Genomic DNA, 18,021 nt, shown 5'->3' on the forward strand with positions numbered 1-18,021 from the left:
TTCACATCATTTCTAAAGTGCAATGCCGAGAAATGAATGCAACACTTCAGCTGCCACCGAACTAGTGACTTCTACAAGGCCAGCATAAACTTCTTGCTCTTGTACTCTATGCCCCTATTAATAAAGCCCAGGATACTGTATGCTTTATTGACCGAGCTCTCAACCTGTTTTGCCACTTTGAATGACTTATGCACATTTACACCCAGATCCCTCTGCTCCTGCACCCCCGTTTAGAATTGTGCCCCCTATTTTATACTGTCCCTCCATGTTCTTTCTACCAAAATTAATTTCTCTGCATTGAACTTTCTCTCCCACCTGTCTACCCATTCCACCAACTTGTCTATGTCATTTTGAAGTTCTACACTATCCTTCTGATAGTTCACAGGATGAACTGACCCCTCAACTCCCCTCTTGACCCTCTTACTACCCACCTCAATCCTCCAACAACCCTCCTGACCACCTGACGATCCCCCCGACCCCCCCCCCCCCAAAACCTCCTGACTCACCCCCATCCCATCTTCCCACTCACCCAGCTGCCACCCTACCCACTTACCTCACCCACCTACCCACTCACCCATTCACTCATTCACTAACACACTCTTTATTTTATATTGAAGGCTCAAAGGAGCTCAAAAATAAGCTAAAAATATGCACAGACGCTGCCACCTTCACCAGCAGAATCTGCTGCTATATTTAACCATGGTCCTGGTGGCAGGCCTTTTCTTCTATCCTGAAGCCACCTTGTCATAGCTGTTGTAAAACACTACCAAACCTTTTCACGCCTGATGCCTGAAAAATGCAGCAGTCAGCAAAAAATTTCAGATGATTGGATTGATAACAAGCTCAATAGCTTGTTAATCGACAATTTGAAAATGGAGGGTGGGCTGCTGATTTCCACACCCACTCGCCTTCCGTAATTTTGGAAGCTGGAATGTAGGACATCGTATTGCCAACCCAGCATTATCACATCCTATTTTACGTTCACATGGGGTAGCGCCCCACCCAATTTGTGGACATAAGACCCAGCCCCATGTTTCCAATATCAGTGTATGTTTAGTTACATTTGCACACAATACAACACATTTGTCTGGCAGGCCAACAAATAAATGTATGAAAGTATGGAACTTTATGGGGAGGCAACCATTTTATTTCTTGGCCTTGAGTGAGTTAAGATTGTTTGTCAATGGTTACTTGTCATCTTGGTAAATAAATAACATCAGTTAATCTCCTGTATCATCTTCAGAAGAATTTAGAGGGTGGCTAATTGTGTTAGGGTAGGCTATAATAGCGACAACGCTTAAAAAGGATGTAATTGGCTTTAAAGTGCTTTGCGACATTCTGAGATGTGAAAGGTGCTTGAATGTAGCAGTTTAAGAATAAAGCAAATGTTTTGTCATTGGTAGTTGAAGGGAAAGAAAAGTTTAAGTGGAGTGAGCACTTCTTGTTCCAAGTCTCCTTTTACTTAAAAGTAGGAAATAAATTTCACTGTAATTTTATTTATTAAAAAAACTTGGTGTTTTCAAGTCTGTTTCTTGAGGTTTAGGCAGATCCAGGACAATCCTTTTCCTGTTGGTAAAGGTGACACTCCAGGATGCTCCCCATTATTGACATTAGCAGAATAGCCTAGTGGTGAGGGAGACCCTGCTTTGAAAAAAATTCAAATGAAGCTATGGTGAGACAATTTGTTTTTTAAAAGGAAGATGAAAAAAGTTAGATTTCCTTCCCCTTTAAGTACAAGGGAAATACTTCACTGCCAGATGATGAGCCTGATGAATCTGTACAGGTTTACGCCTAGAATGTGAAGCAAACTTGTTTACTTTTCCTTGTGCAACTTACGTTTTCTTTGTTTGCTTTCACAGTCCATCAGCTGAAAAGGAAGGTGCATTTGGCACCTTGATCACTTTGAATCATCAAGGAATCTGTGCTGACATTAGAACCGAGGAGGAAGAGACCATTAGAATTACTCTGCCTACAAAAAAGAAAGCTACAAGTCACCACCAAGTTGACTTTTTTGCCACCAAGGACCTGCCATTAGCCTCGACCGGGAATAAAAAGTACATTGGTAGCCTAAAGATTCAACTACACAACAAACCTGCCAATCAAGCAGAATCTCCTGCAACTAAAATTGGCAAAAAGCAACCAAGCACTCCCACGCATGCTGAAGCATCTGGAGGTGTAAGTGATGACGTGAGACATAAAGCAGATAAAATTTTAAAAGTGACCTTTGTGAACGCTGGTGATACAAAGCACATTTCTGCAGAAGAACACAAAAACAAAGAAATGAACATTACAAGTGCCCCTGTTGAAAAGACAGCTTTAAAAACATTTCCTGATGCACAAACTGATAGACCAGAAGAAAATAGTTCACTTGAAATTGCTTCTTCAGTATTGCGTTCAAACACTGATGTGACTGATCAATCACTTTCTACGCATATGCATACAACTGAAATAAGTTTATCTGAAACTGATGCCCCTACAAAGGGTGTTAAAGAGCAGAAGGCTGACCTAGTTGCAGCCGCCAGTGATCTTGTCCTGCCTGTACCATTGACTAGAGTAGGAGTGCAAAGCAGAGAAATGGAAAATAAGACCTTGTTAGCTCTAAATGTACTGAATTTTGAAACCACAGAGCCTGAAATTCAGAAAGGTGCCCCTACAAAGAGTGTTAATGAGAAAAAGACGATGCAAGGTGAGGCAAAAGATGAGCCTGCCCAGCCTGTTCAGCAAAATACACCCAATGTAGAAAGCCAAGGCGTTGAAGTTAAGGACACATTACCTCAGAAAGTTCAAGCATCTGCAACTGAAGTGTCTGGTATTAAAGACACGAATGCGAACTATGTCGGTAACCAAAAGGGTAGACAAAGTGCTGCAATAGTTGAAGCTGCAGAACAAAGTCCGTCAAAACCTCAACCTAGAGACACAAAGGATGCAGATTCATCTGAGAGCATACAAATGCCTGAAGCAATGCCTGAAATTGAGAAAGAAGTGCCTGCAAAGAGCAAGCAGTCACCTGACTCAGGTGCAGGAAAAGGTGAGCTTGCTCAGGAAAGTTCACCAATGTTGCAAATTAGTGATACAGAGGCCAAAGTATATGACATACCAGTTTGTGCAGAGACAGCTACCACAGTGTCTGAAATTAGGAAAAGTGTCACTGAAAATGTTGCTAGTGACACAGTGACTGGCTCCACTGTAACAAGAGGAGAGCAAAATAAGTCTGTGTTGGAAAATAGAGACTTTGAAGAGGCAACCTTGCTCCAGAGCATAGAAACATCAAGGAGCACTGGGTCCAAAACGGAAAGAGATTTTTCTACAACTGCTGCTTTTGAGGAAAAGGGTGGCTTAGAGAATGCTATAATCAACTTTGGTCTACCTGCCTTGTCAAGCACACCTGAAGTGCAACATAAAGGGTTCGAACTGAAGAGAGCAGTGTCAGCTTCAAGTGTAGAGGCACCTGCAGAAAACCTATCCAGAATAGAAGATTCCCAAATGGCAAGTTCTACTGCAAAACATTCAGAGCCCGGTGCAGCAACAAATGAATTTTCCCTGTTTGTCCAGAACATAAAAGTATCACAACTAAGGGAAGCTATAGTCAAAGAAGCTTCTCTGGTTGATGATACCTGGACAACTAAAGCAGTAATAGACCCAAATGTAAATTTGGATTCATTAGCAGATGGCTTTTCACCATCTATAGAACAAACAGCCTCAAAATCCGAGGAGGGAAATGAACTGAATGATTCATTCAGAGAAGGCTGTAGCTTAGACAGCTCTTCTGATATGGAAAGCTTCACAGAAACAATTCGTAAATATGGGAATCCTATTCGTCGGCCCCAAAAGAGGCAGCGAGTTCCTAAGGCGCCTTTTGTGCCACCATTTGTCATGCCACCAATTCAGGAAGACCATACATCATCAAAAAAGGAGAAAACATTTGATCCAAGTTCATTCAAATGTGGTTTAATGAAAAGCAATAGGTATACAAGCAAAGCACCTTTATCTCTCCTCAAAATGCAACAAATTGAAACAAAGTCTAAAGTAGTCAAACGTGTGTCTGCAGAACAGAGCTTGCTTTTTAAATCTCTGACAAGTAAAAGCTCACGTTTGCGTTTTGCAAACCATGAGAATGCAGAAAATGATCATGCTTCTGCATCGGGCAGTAAAAGGTCACGTTTGGAGGTTGATCAGATGCTTACCCAAACAACCAAGCCATCAGCTGAACCTGTGATAGAACCCACTGATCTCACACCATCATTACTGAGAAATGATGTCCTTGAACAGTTTCAATTTGATTTGTCAAACTCAACCTTTCCAAAGACCCAGTTGCCAAGCTTTACGGAAAGTAATTTGAAATCTAATACCTCTGAAATGGAAAAGAAACCTGATAACTCAAAAAAGCAGTCAGAAAATGGATTAACCATCCTTAACTTGAAGCCAAACCTCTTGGAAATTAATACAGATTTTGGGGGAATTACAAACACTTGTGCACTTGACAGTACACCAACATTCCAGGGATCAAGCACTATAGATGGCAATCAAAATTCCCTAAGCTTATTTAATGCTGATTTGTTCACTCCCAATTCAGTATTGCCTAATCTACCAGAATCTGGGGTAAGTTCATTTTGGTTATTACTTGAGACTACATGAAGCTCTAGGTTCAGTATTATGATCTGCTAAAAACATGTCATGTTAATTGACAAATGGTTGCCTTGTTTTCTAGGGGAATCGTATTGTTCAGTTTTAGTGTAAATTTAAAATAGCTTTTTATCACTTGACAACTATCATGCTAAAATGCAGAAACTATTACAAAATAAAATATAAAAAATGTAAAGGTTATTTCTCAAGTTCCTTGTCCCAAACAAAGAATTCATTTGAGTCTTGTATCTGTGCAATAAGACAGAAAGGGAAGGGGCTGTGAGCGGGAAATTTGTATATTTATTTAGCACACTAGTTAAAATGGATTATGGGTCGAATTTTACGCCCCATGGGTGGGCGTGAACCCGAGCAGAACGGGCATAAAATCGCACGAGATGACGTGTAATGTTCATGGCCAAATTGCCTCTTTGAATGACCATTTTGGCAAGGTACCAGGAATGGAGTGACCGGCAGCTGTGTAACCTTATACTTCCAAAGAACAAGGGGGGAACAGTGGAGGAAATAGGGTGGAGGAAGAAATTAACATGGTCAGATCTTGTACAGCTGTAGGAAGAAATTGTGAAAGATGGTTGTATATACCTAAATGAAAAATCTTGCCCCTTCTTTCCAATTAACCTTTGGGTTTGTTTAGAATATGTACGTTCGATAAACCTTCAGGTCTCCTACTCTCCTGTCTGAAAGAAAACAGGAGTGGGAACTTCACAATATTTCTGTCGAAGAAGACAGCCATCAGATGAGCTAAATACCCATCTCTACAGTCTGCATTAAAGGTTTCAATGTATTCAGTTTTAAAGCCTTTGTTAACATAGCTGTGGAATAGAATCCCATTATGAACTATGAGCTGAGCTCTAAACCCACTAATGAATTCAGCTCTGTATAGGGTTTACATAGCTGTTAAAAGGACTTTTAGCTTTGCTTGATTAACAGTTTTATGAGCCACCTTTCTTTGAAATGGGGTTTTAATGCCTGATTATTTGGACAAGATTAAGAGGTATTAAGAGGTTCAAAGCTTTTTTCAATGGGGGTATGAATGACTGACAGTTTTATGAGCTTACAAGTGGGGCAACCTCTTTCCCCAAGGGGATTTTGAATGCCTGTTTGCTTATTTGACAGTTTATTAGCATTTCAAAGACTTCCTGGTGTAATTATAAGGCTTGTGAGTTCTGTCCACAGTGGAAGAACACGTAACAGACTCTAGATATCTCTGGACTTTAAATCAATCTGAAGATGAAAGAACAGTGTTCAGATGACACATTAAAGTCAGGTTCTCAATAATGTTGAACGCATTATTAATATCACTGGATAAAATACTGTAATGCATGCAAACACTTACATCAATTTAATAGTCACCTCCATCTTTTAAGGACAAAGCCCCACGATCAATCACTACATTAAATACATATTAAACTTATCATGCAGCACCTAATTATGACAGTTGAAGTTGATAAGACCGTTTAAACTTTCTTGTCAGAAGGTTTTCCTCTTCAAAACAGGCTTACCCCATGGTTCACTAGTCCTCTGAGGTGTTGTGAATCAGGTCTCCTACAAAAATGGATGCGACTCTATGAAAATAGTGGGAAGGTCTAAAATGCCCACTCCTGCAATGGAGTAGGCAAGGGCAGCATTGCTGAGAGTGGGCTCTCTACCCTAATCCTTATCTGGAGTCACAAAGTTCCCACAAGACGGGAATCGGGTTGGGAATCTCAAAATTGGGCCACCCCCTGGCCATTTTTAAATCCCCGCCTCTTTTTCAACAAGGGGCCTTATTATTTGAAAAATGGCTATGATGTCTACCTACATTTCCTCAGAGACTGCACATTGAAGTAACTCATTATATGTGAAGTGCTTTAGAGCATTCCTTAGAGATGTGACTAGGTGTTATGTTAGGAAATAGAGAGAGTTTAAGAAAGTTATATTTGTATTTGGAGGTGTTAGGAATGAGTTTTAGCTTTAATGGGTGGGATTTTTAATTTGGTGGACGCCCGCGATCGAGAGTGGCTGGGGAACGGACCCCCAACTGTGATCGGCCCCCGACTGCGATTTCATGCTGGCTGGCCAATTAACGGCCAGCCAGTGTGAAAGGTGCACTGAAAGGTTCAGCGCTGCTGGGGTGGGGGCTGGAGGAGGGCAAGCGATGAAGTCAGCATGGGTGCAGGGGAGCGCTCACCGAATGCTCCCTGAAGGCAGAGAGCTGCCTCAGGGAACTGAAGAATTTAAATGCCAAAAATAAAAATTGTAAAAACCGGAGAAAAAATGCCCACGCGTCAGAATCAGTCACCGGAACATATACCAGATGAAAATTCTGTGCAAACATTTTTATTTTTAAGAATGATCAGAAACCTCATCCTGCCCTTGGATGAGCCTTCCTCAAAAAGGCAAAGGCCGCTTGGCTGATTTGCCAGCCCGCCAACAGTAACGTTGGACGGGCAGCGAAAAATCACGGTTGATTAATCCGCTAATGGCCTTTATAGGCCTCTTAATTGTCAGTGTGCGCGCTGCCGAATCACGTGCGCACCTGTCGACCGAAATATCGCACAAGTGCACGATGACTTCGGGACGCTTGCCCAATGTCATCATTCGCTATTGCATGCTCGAGCGTGTCGGGTGCGCGCCTGCGTGCCAAGCAAAAAATTCTGACCAGTGTTTAAGTTTGAGGGTTTAAACTAACTTGGCATGGGTGTGGGTACCAAGAGAAAATATTAGAGGGGAATACCAGGGTGCACAAAATACTGGGAGCAACAGATAGCACTAGTGCAGAGAATAGTAAGTTCATAGGTGAAGTCAGGGTGAGGGAGAAAGCAACAAAATCTAAATCAGGGTTATTATGCATGCATGTGAATGCACAGAGCATGGTAACTAAGACTGGGGAGTTACAGGCGCAGATTGCCATGTGGAAATATGATGTGGCAATAACAGAGACCTGGCTCAAGGAAGGGCAGAACTGGGAATTAAATACAAACAAAAAACTACTGCGGATGCTGGAAATCCAAAACAAAAACAGAATTACCTGGAAAAACTCAGCAGGTCTCTTTTCTTCTCCACCGATGCTGCCAGACCTGCTGAGTTTTTCCAGGTAATTCTGTTTTTGTTTGGGAATTAAATATCCTGGTTACAAGGTGTTCAGAAAAGATAGGAAAGGAAGGAAAGGAGGAGGGGTGGAGGTATTGGCTAAGGAGAGTATTGCAGTGCTGGAGAAAGAGAATGTCCCAGAGGGTTCAAGGACAGAATCAATTTGGCTAGAACTAAGGAGCAAAAGGTGTGCAATTACATTGCCTGGTGTAGCCTATAGACCGCCAACTAGTGAGAAGGACGTAGAAGAACAAATCTGCTGGGAAATTGCAGACAGATGCAGCATTATAGATTAGTTATAATGGGGGACTTTAATTACCCGAATGTAGACTAGGACAGTGGTATTGTAAAGGGCGGAGAGGGGCAACAGTTTGTAGATTGTGTTCAGGAGAATTTTCTACAGCAGTATGTGTCTAATCCAACAAGAAAAGATGCACTGTTCGACTTGGTTCTTGGAAATGAGGTAGTCCAAGTAGGTCAAATGTCAGTGCGGGAACATTTAGGAGACAGTGATTATAGTTTTGTACGTTTTAGAATGATGCTAGACAAGGATGATAGGCAACCCAGAATAAAAATAATTAACTGGACAAGAGCCGACTTCGATGGGGCAAGAATGGAGCTGGGCCAGATAGACTGGAATGAAAGATTGGCAGGAGAAACTATAGCTGAACAATGGGCTACCTTCAAAAAAAGAATTGGTTCAGGCATAGTCAAAGTATATTCCATTGAAAGGGAAAGGTAGGGCAAACAAATCCAGAGTTCCCTGGATTAAAAGGGAGATAAAAGTTAAGATAAAGAAGGAAAAGTGCGCTCATGACAGGTGTCAGGCAGAAAACACAATTGAGAAATAAGAGGAATACAGAAGGTTCAGAGGGGAGGTGAAAAAGCACACTAGAGAAGTGAAGAGGGATTATGAGAAAAGACTGTCAGCCAACATAAAGGGGAATCCCAAAGTCTTCTACAGGCATATAAATAGTAAAAAGGTGGTAAAAGGAGGAGTAGGGCCGATTAGGGACCTAAAAGGGAATTTACGCATGGACGAAGGGGCCATGGCTGAGGTATTAAATGAATACTTTGCATCCATCTCTACCAAGGAGGTAGATGCCACCCAGGCCTTGGTGACAGATGAGGAAACTCTGGGTTCAGAATTGATAAGGAAGAAGCGTTGAATAGACCTATGGTACTTAAAGTTGAAAAGGCACCGGGACTGGATGAGCTGCATCCAAGGATATTGAAGAAAGTGAGAGTAGAAATTACAGGGGCCATAATCTTTCAGTCTTCCCTAGGCTCGGGGGAAGTGCCAGAGGACTGCAGAATTGCAAACATTACGCCCTTGTTCAAAAAAGGTTGTAAGGATAAGCCCAGCAATTACAGACCAGTCAGTTTAACTTCAGTGGTGGGCAAGATTCTAGAATACAATTATTCGGGATAGAATTAGTAGTTACGTGGAAAAATATGGGCTGATAAGGAAGAGTCAGCATGGATTTCTAAAGGGGAAACCATGTTTAACTAACTTGCTGGAGTCTTTTGAAGAGGTAACAGAAAAGATCGATGAAGGTAATACTGTTGATGTGGTGTACATGGACTTTCAAAAGGCATGCGATACAGTGCCACACAACAGACATGTGAGAAAAGTTATTGCTCATGGAATAAAAGGGACAGTAACAACATGGATACAAAATTGGCTGAAAAATAGGAAGCAGAGAGTAATGGTCAATGGATAGTTTTCGGGCTGGATGAAGGCTTGTAGTAAAGTTCCCCAGGGGTCGGTATTGGGACCTTTGCTTTTCTTGATATATATTAATGATATATATCTTGGTGTGCAGGGGACAATTTCAAAGTTTGCGGATGTGACAAAACTTGGGAGTATTGTAAACTGTGAGGAGGACAATATAGCACTTCAAAACATAGACAAGTTGGTGAAGTGGGCAGATAGGTGGCAGATGAAGTTCAATGCGGAGAAATGTGAGGTGATCCAGTTTGGTAGGAGGAACATAGACAGACAATACAAAATAAGGGGTGAAATTTTGAAGGGGGTGCCGGAGCAGAAAGACCTGGGTGTATACGTGCATAGATCATTGAAGGTGGCAAGAAAGGTGGAGAGAGCATTTAATAAAGCATATAGTATCCTGGGTTGTATTAATAGGGACATAGAGTACAAGAGCAAGGAGGTTATGCTGAGTTTATGTAAGACACTCATTAGATCTCAGCTGGAGATCTAATTGTGTGCAGTTCTGGGCATCACATTATAGGAAGGATGTGAACACTTTGGAGAGAGTGCAGAAGAGGTTTAGAAGAATGGTTCCAGGGCTGAGAAACATCAGCTATGAGGATAGATTGGAGAGGTTGTGACTGTTCTCCTTGGAGAGAAGAAGGCTAAGAGGAGAGTTGATAGGGATGCTCAAAATCATGAGGGGGCTGGACAGAGTAGAGAGGGAGAAGCTGTTCCTGCCTGTAAAAGGATCAAGAATGAGAGGACACAGATTTAAAGTGTTCTGCAAAAGAAACAAATGTGACGTGAGAAAAAACTTTTTCACACAACAAGTGGTTCGGGCTTGGAATGCACTGCCTGGAAGTGTGGTGGAGGCAGGTTCAATTGAGGCATTCAAGAGGGCATTAGATGATTATTTGAAAAGAAATAATGTGCAAGGGTACAGGGAAAAGGCAGGGCAAATGGCACTAGCTCATTTGGAGATCTGGTGCAGGCTCGATGGGCCGAATGGCCTCCTTCGTTAAAGTTCTGTGATTTCTGTACCTGTGTGTTAAGAAAGGTTAAATTGAGTTTTAGTTTCACTTTAAAAGGTGCTTGCATTTCTAATGAGAGATTTATGACTTAAGAGGTTAAGGAAACTCAAGATTAGAGGAATTGGGCTGTTGCCTAGCAACTTGGGTCCAGAGAGGCAGGTCACTGCCACAGTCACACATCCAGAAACAGCAGTTTGTTTTGGAAGCTGTTGGAGTTCAGCTGGTTTTGAAGATAGTTGCCAGGCAGTAACAATCTAGAAGGGGAAGGGTAGCCAGTTCCTAGTTAAAGTTAGTTGAAAATAGCTTCCAGGAGAGACTGGAACAAAGGGGACAGATAGCCAGTCCCAAACTAAAGAAAAACCCCAAAATTCAAGGGAGTGGAACAGGAGAATGTCCCAAACAGACCTTCTAGGAACCCTGCACGTGTACCTACACCACATGGATTGCAGCGGTTCAAGGAGGCAGCTCACCACCTCCTTCTTGAGGGCAACTAGGAATGGGCAATAAATCCTGGCCCAGCAAGTGAAGCCCACATCCCGTGAATATATTTTTAAAAAGTCCAAGGAAGGAGAGGAACCTGGAAAAGGTCCTGTTAAGGAAGTTAAGTCTGAGGGGCAGAGAGAAAGGCTCCAAACTTCAGATTTAAAGAGACAAAAGCTGCATAAAGCAGATTTAAAGCGAGAACAGCTTGCAAGAGGAAAGAAGGACCAAAGAGTCAACTGAAGGGTCTGTACCTTTTTGCTATGGGCATGTGAAGCAGTGGTACTGTTGATGGCTGAGTCAATGAGAGATTGTGTGTGGAAGACAGCTTGAATGTGGTGACCCAGAGCAGAGGAACATCAGAAGGAGAGTTTTAAACGCTAGAGGTGAACCCTTGTGGAAGGTGTCTGAGTGAAAACGTTGGTTTGGGAGAAGATTCCAAGGAGAGGTATTGGAGAGTGGAGATTGGAAACCCTTGTGTGAAAGATGGAGTGCAGTGAAACCAGTTAGCTCACGGTGTGACAAGCATCGGGGCGGGGGGGGGGGAGTTGAGGAGAGATCCGTGACTTCTGTCACTTGGTTTCAGAGTGTGGTATGTCTGACCACAGGGTGCCTATAGGTTTACATGGGCTGTGTACTTACTGTGAGCAGTAGAGTATAAGACAGCTATTGTAAGTTGTGTCATCCTTACAAATCTGTGTATATCTGTAAAGGTATAGTTGTGGTTGAAGGAGTATTGTAATATAGTTCACCTTCTTGTTTAATAAACGTTTTAAGCTTTTGTTAAAGGTTCATCAGCTGAATCCGATGCCTCTGTTCTGTGACCGCTCCCCACTTATCTAAACAAACAAATAAAAGTTACGATCTATCAAGCTGTGTTCCACCTGGGATCAGGCTTTTCAAGGGTATTCCTAGTTGGGATATTAACAGTTATATAAGTGCCTGATTTGTAAATTATCACATAATGGCTGGGATTTTGTTGGAACAGCAGGGTCTTGTCCACCAGCGGGGAACCCCTGTCAATTCCCTGGGGGAGGCCTAAAGGAATCAAGTGGCCTTCAGGTACTAATTTACTGCTGTTAGGCCTTCTCCGTGTAGAAGCAGTAGAAGCCTCGCCTGCTGACAGCTGCCAACCCAATCAGAGGCCGGCAGTTCGTCATTGCCACCAGGAACAGTGGTTGCTTCGGGCACTGCACCCACCTGAGGCCCAGGATCATGGAGGGACCCCAGGCCACAGGTGAATGAAGGCAGGATGTGGATTGCAGAGGAGTGGAGTGGGGGTGTGGGTCGGAGGCAAGGGAAAGGGTGGCTTTCAGTGGCCATCACTTGATTGGGCACAGAGTGTCTGATAGTGAGGGAGCTCCCCTTGGAGGCCACTGGCAAACCAAACAGGGTTTGAAGGGTGGCCTTCCAAGGGCACGGGAGATCCATGTGGCCTCCGTTTAATCCCTGAGCAACCACTAATTGTGGTGAGCTCAGGGATAATGGGTGTCAACTGGCTCATTAATGAGTCTGACTGACGTTCCTCCACTGGCGGCCGGGAATCACATCAGTCTCTTCCACCCTCTGACTTTATCTGCCACCCAGAGACTCACATGGGGCCTCTCCGAAAATTAAGTGGTCCTGGTCTCCATGGTTCCTGTCAAAATGGCTGCATAAAACTTAGCCTATAGATTGCACAATTCATTTGCATTAGTTGTATACTTAACATAGGAAAATTCAGAAACTGACTTGGGGACAATGATGTGCGCAGTTCTTCTAATGCCTGGGTAATGTGGGTGAAAAATTGCAGAAAGTAACTGGATGTTAGAATATATAGAATAAAAACTAACCAGATTCTGATTCTATTAATAGATACCTGGAATGAGAGACTTAACATTAAATCCAAGACCTGGAAAGGTAAGGATCACGTGCCAATATTTAATGAAACAATTTGTTCATGGATCACAAAGCAGGATTTTAAAATTAAACCTATTTTTCAGATTGTGATTTACAATCAGCGCAATCTTTGTGGAGAACCTATTGAAGTCTTTCATGATGTTAAGGATGCTACATCCTGGAAGCTGGGCCCTGAAATTTCCATCAGGGTAGTAAGAGGCTGGTAAGATATTCAGTTGCTTTGCATTGTGGCATTTTATTATGTTAAATATGCTATATAATACAAATTATCATTGATGCCCATTGTTCTTAGGCACTACCTGATGTTAATGTTCATATCATATTAAACTTCATTCCCTATGACCTTATGCAATTATGGGCATAATGCAATACTCGAATAATGTGTAATGCTGCCTCATGCTAAATACTGTGTGAAATAAATAAAATATTCAAATAAGTTGAAAGTATGAAATTGAGCTTGTCTGTGTTGCGTGTTAATAAAAATAAATTAAACAAGCAAACAGTGAAAAATTGAAGTAGAAACGAAAAGCTATAAATACATATTCGGTCAGTCAGTATCTAAAAAGAGAAAAGACGGATTTAAATTTCAAACAGAGACCTATTATCTAATATTTACAGACATGGTTTATATGCCCAGCATTTTGTGACTTAGATTTGATTCTTTTTCAAATGCTGAGAGTTCAGTACTTGGGCTGGGCCTGTAATTTGAGCTTGCTGAGACATGAAAGCAAACTTGTTCTATTGCAATTGGAGAGCACAATATTTTCTTTGATTTAGCATGAGGTGGTTGATAATGACTAATTGTGTAGTTATGAAACATTAATAAAGTTGGTACAAATTGGTTTTCCTTCACACGGGCACTGCTACTTGATTGTATATGCACAATTAGATGTAAATTCTTATAGCACATTTTAATTTGGTAGCAAAGTTTATGCCTTATGACAATGAGTGGAATTGTCTGCGCCTGCTGGCATCGGGCATACTCGGCGGCGTGAGCAGACAATATGGTGAGAAGGCCAGAAATCGGTTTCACAACCTCATGAAACCAGTTTACGATCGGCCGCGCAGCTTGTCAATGGTGGGCCGCGTTTCTGCCATTGGACGTTGAGAACCTCATTGTAATGCATCTGCATATCGTTATAAGGCCAGCCCGACAGGATCATCCCCCGCCCCCGCTGGATCGCTCGCCCATGCCGACATGTTTCACAACAGCATGTATAAGGCGTGCACTTGGCAGGCTGCACTTTGAGGGGAACTCGGAGGTGAGTACACAATAATGTCGCGCAGCCCTCGCCTGGGTCATCTGTTGGACTTCAGGGTTGAGGCAACTTGGAGGCGGGGGCAAGGGCTGCCCTGTGGCTGAAGGTAGTACACAAGTACGTGCAGGGTGGCAGGGAGGGAAGCGGACACACATTAGGGAAACCTTGTATAAAGTGATCATTCCTCTGCAGCTGAGACAGTTCAGACATAGTCAGGCCTCTAGCTTATCTGCCCACTCAAGCAACGCAAAGACATGAAAGTGCCACCAAGTGCTTCAGAGCTTTTCACCCCTTGAGAACAGACTGCAAACTAATGAACATTTTAGTGGACCGCAGAACAGTTGGATGACTGGGCACGTTGTACAATCTCCTTGCTAAAGCTGGCCATGGAGCAGTCACTGGTGGAGGTGCTCATGGCCCCTTCCAACGCCATCATCCTGGTTTGGCCCATGGTTCAAGCTAACAGTGTAGCCATGCAGTGTATGTTAGGAGAATGCCTGCACCTGGGCTGAGAGCACAGCATGCAGTCCAATGGGCAAAGCTGCCATCACAAAAGCATCACGCAGGTTTGCGTACGGTTTCCAGGGAGTGTCCACAACTCCTACATTCTCAGTTGGTGATGGATCCCTGACGCCTTCCAGGTTCCACAGAGGCTGCAGGGATGGCTTCTCGGGGACAAGGGCTACCCGCAGAAGATGTGGCTGATGACACCTGTGTGGCGACCTCAGACTGCAGCAGAGCGAAGGTATAATGAGGCTCATGCTGCAATTCCCCACAACTTGGTGGAACAGACCATTTGGATGCTGAAAATGAGGTTCTGGTGCCTGGACCGGTCTGATGGAGCCCTGCAATACAGTCCACAGTGGATGTCACGCGTCTTCATTGCCTGCTGTGCCCTTTACGACCTGGTGCTGCAACAGGGAAAGGAGTTGGCCAAGGAGGAGATGGAGGAGCTGGAGGTCTCCCCTGAGGAGGACTTCGACGGTGATGAGAGTGAGGAGGTCCTCAAAGGTGACGATGATGGGGATGAGGCCCTTGCACTGGCCAGGGGAGGCAGGTGTGTTCGGGAGGCCCTCATAGGTGCTAGATTTATGGAGGATGATGACGACATGCAGTGAGGAGACGCCATTGATCCTCACATTGCATCTATGAACATTTGACTCCAGTCCGGCTTATGGCAGCGCGCATACCCTCTGTGAGAATGCTCCTGTCATGGAGACGCAGCAGAGGGCAGCTCGCTTGTGCTCTGTGATCAGGGTCATATCATGGAGACGCAGCCATGAAACTTTAAAAGCATCTGATCCTTTGTCTGCCTTCAGCAGCTGAGCCCTTCAGGAGCATGGGTGCTGTGAGCACAGAGAGAATGAGAGAACTCTGTGACGCCTGCCCACGACATTCTGACAGCAATGACAAGCACAGCCGAGGTGCAGGCTTCACTAATATGACCAGGGAGTGTGTGGCCACTTGGGTCTAAAGGCTGATCAAAGCACAGCGGGGGGGCCCTGGACTGAGACACGTGCCTTTATCTTGTGCAGAAAGGTTTCACATCTGAGTGACACGAGCACTGCTCATCAGAACAAGGAGCCATAGGCAAGGAGACAATCTTGGGAGTTTATTTACAATAATGAACATTAAGTACAAATGATTAATACTCGTGCCCAGGCGGTGCAACTATACCTTTTTAACTTTCCTAACCCTGCTACTACGTCTTGGTGCTCCCTGGACGTCCACAGCGGAGATGGAGCCAGCCTGCTGACTGCTATGCCCTGTCTGTGATGATCTTGGTGAGCGTCCTCTGGAGGGCCGAGACCTGGAGGGCCCTGACCTGCTTTCAGGGTCCTCCTGTGTGGCTGTGGCATCCTCCTCGGCCTGTGGAGCTGGAGTGCTGAGGTTACAGAAGAGGCATTCCGATTGGCCAGACACTCCCAGAGTCAGCTGGATGGATGGCCCCGGGGCGAGGGTGGGTACACATGCTGATCCTCCTCCCTGACTCCTTGAGGAGAAGGTGTAGCTGGAATGAGATCGGGTTGTGCCGCACCCATCTCGCGTACACACTGTTGGAGGCCAACTATGGCATCAGCGATGGCCTTCAGTTCATGCAGCAGTGCAGGAGTGACGTCCTAGTCCAAAGTCTCCATTGTGGCAGCCATCCTATCAGTGTTGAGCTCAGTGCGTTGGCATGCTGGCCCTATCACCTCAGCCTGAAGATAGATGGATTCCTATATCGTGCCTTGCAATCTGAGGAGTGCAGCGGACGTCCCTTCCTGATGTTCCTAAGCTTGCCCTTGCAGCTCCAGCAGCTGTGACATGACTGAGTGCAGAGGCTTGTCATCTGACTTGGACTTAGGAAATTCCTGGCCTCCAGCAGTCCTCTGAGTTCCCGACACCTGGGAAGTCCCTGCAGCCGCCTGCCTTGGATCAGAAAGTGTGATGTGCTCACCAGATTGTGATCCCGAGGCTACTCTAAAGCTAGATCCCACTGAGGTGTGTGTCTCTGCACTGGTGGAGGGTGTGGGTGAGCGCTGTGACGGGTCTTCAGGGAAGGTTTCAGTGGTTTCCTTTTCTGAGCTTCCCTCGGGGCTTTATTGGAGGGCCTGGGCTGTGGACTTTCTTGGCTGTTTCCCAGATGTGCCTGTGGAAGCAAGGGGAGATAATTAGTGCATGGCAGTGGTCTGTGAAACAGGACATATCACTCACAGCATGGTTGTCTGATGGATGTTGCACTGCTGGATCCTCACTTGCTAGAGCACCGTCGACCTCACTGTCAGCACAGGACCGGTCCCGGTCATTGCCGGCCAGCTGGATGGCTCTGTTTTCAAAGTCCCTCACGACCTTGATTTCAGGCATTCCTCCAGCAGTCTGCAACCTCTCCCTCTTGTTATGTGCCAGCTTGTCCTGCATGAATAGAGATGGAGCAAGTGTAAGAGGATAACTGCCAGGCCAGATGATAATTGTGCCTGGCATGTTGTGGGTGCTGAGTGGTCCCATTGATGGGATGAGAACCATGAAGGTGTGTGTGAGAGAGTGAATGGTGATGTCCTTTGAACTGGCAGTGAGTGAGGGACCTGTGGAAGTGTGATGGGTTTGTGAGTGAGTTGAGAGTATTGAAAAGGGGGACTTACCCTGACAGAATGGAGGAGTTCATTCATCCTCTTGTGGGTGGCTGTCCTCTTTTGCAGGGTGTTGGCACTGACTACCGCTGCCACTACCTCCCAAGCTGGATTAGTGAGGTTGCAGCCCATCCTGTGGCCAGAGTGGGGGTAGAAGACATCACGGCAAGCCTCCACTGCATCCAAAAGGTGCACAAGGTACGGTGTCATTAAACGGGGGGTGCTGCAGTCTTCTTGCCTTTTGGGGCTATGTCTTTTGTGCAGCAGTCATGGGTTGGAAGCACTGAGGGGTGTGTGTGCGCAGCTAAATATGGCGTGCGGCATGATGAAGCAGTGAGGTGATGGTGCGGTGAGCGAATGAGAGCCCACCCACCATGGAAAGGGTGTGTTTCTCGGGAATGCTTAATTAACGTGGCGGGTTTGGGTTGATACGGTGTGAGAAGCTGCCATTGTGGCCGACAGATAAAAGTACATTCTACCTGCCTGCTACCGTGCTTAGTGCAAATCTGGGACGATTTGGCCCAATATCTTAATTGTTACAATCCCTTTGAGAGACCGATAGCTTCAAAAAAAAAAGATTTAAATTGTCAGCGACCAACTTAAAGGAATCACACAACAGGATTTCAAGTTTTAAACTTTTGCTGAGACAAACTAAAAATTACTTAGCATGCAACTAATGCTCTAAACCACAGAACAGATAATCTTCATTAGTGTCCTAGCAGGACAGATAACCTCATGCTGCATATATATGTTATAGCACGCTGTCCACAGAATTGCAGACTTTACTGGAAACAGTCCAAAGTCATTCCCAGCTC

The 18,021-nt window shown here is 44.5% G+C and overlaps 1 protein-coding gene across 3 annotated transcripts in view; it reads left to right on the forward strand.

Annotated features, from left to right (window-relative positions):
* crybg1a (crystallin beta-gamma domain containing 1a) overlaps positions 1–18,021 on the forward strand; it is a 320,531-nt gene that overhangs the window by 190,815 nt on the left and 111,695 nt on the right. For all 3 annotated transcript variants that reach the window (XM_078542510.1, XM_078542512.1, XM_078542511.1), the window contains 3 exons: positions 1,860–4,599; positions 12,793–12,837; positions 12,921–13,039. In XM_078542510.1, the coding sequence (XP_078398636.1) occupies positions 1,860–4,599; positions 12,793–12,837; positions 12,921–13,039 (2,904 nt within the window). The remainder of the gene's footprint in view (positions 1–1,859; positions 4,600–12,792; positions 12,838–12,920; positions 13,040–18,021) is intronic.

The sequence above is a fragment of the Cetorhinus maximus genome, chromosome 5 (genome assembly GCF_964194155.1).
Source record: "Cetorhinus maximus chromosome 5, sCetMax3.hap1.1, whole genome shotgun sequence".
In the NCBI taxonomy this organism is placed as follows: domain Eukaryota; kingdom Metazoa; phylum Chordata; class Chondrichthyes; order Lamniformes; family Cetorhinidae; genus Cetorhinus; species Cetorhinus maximus.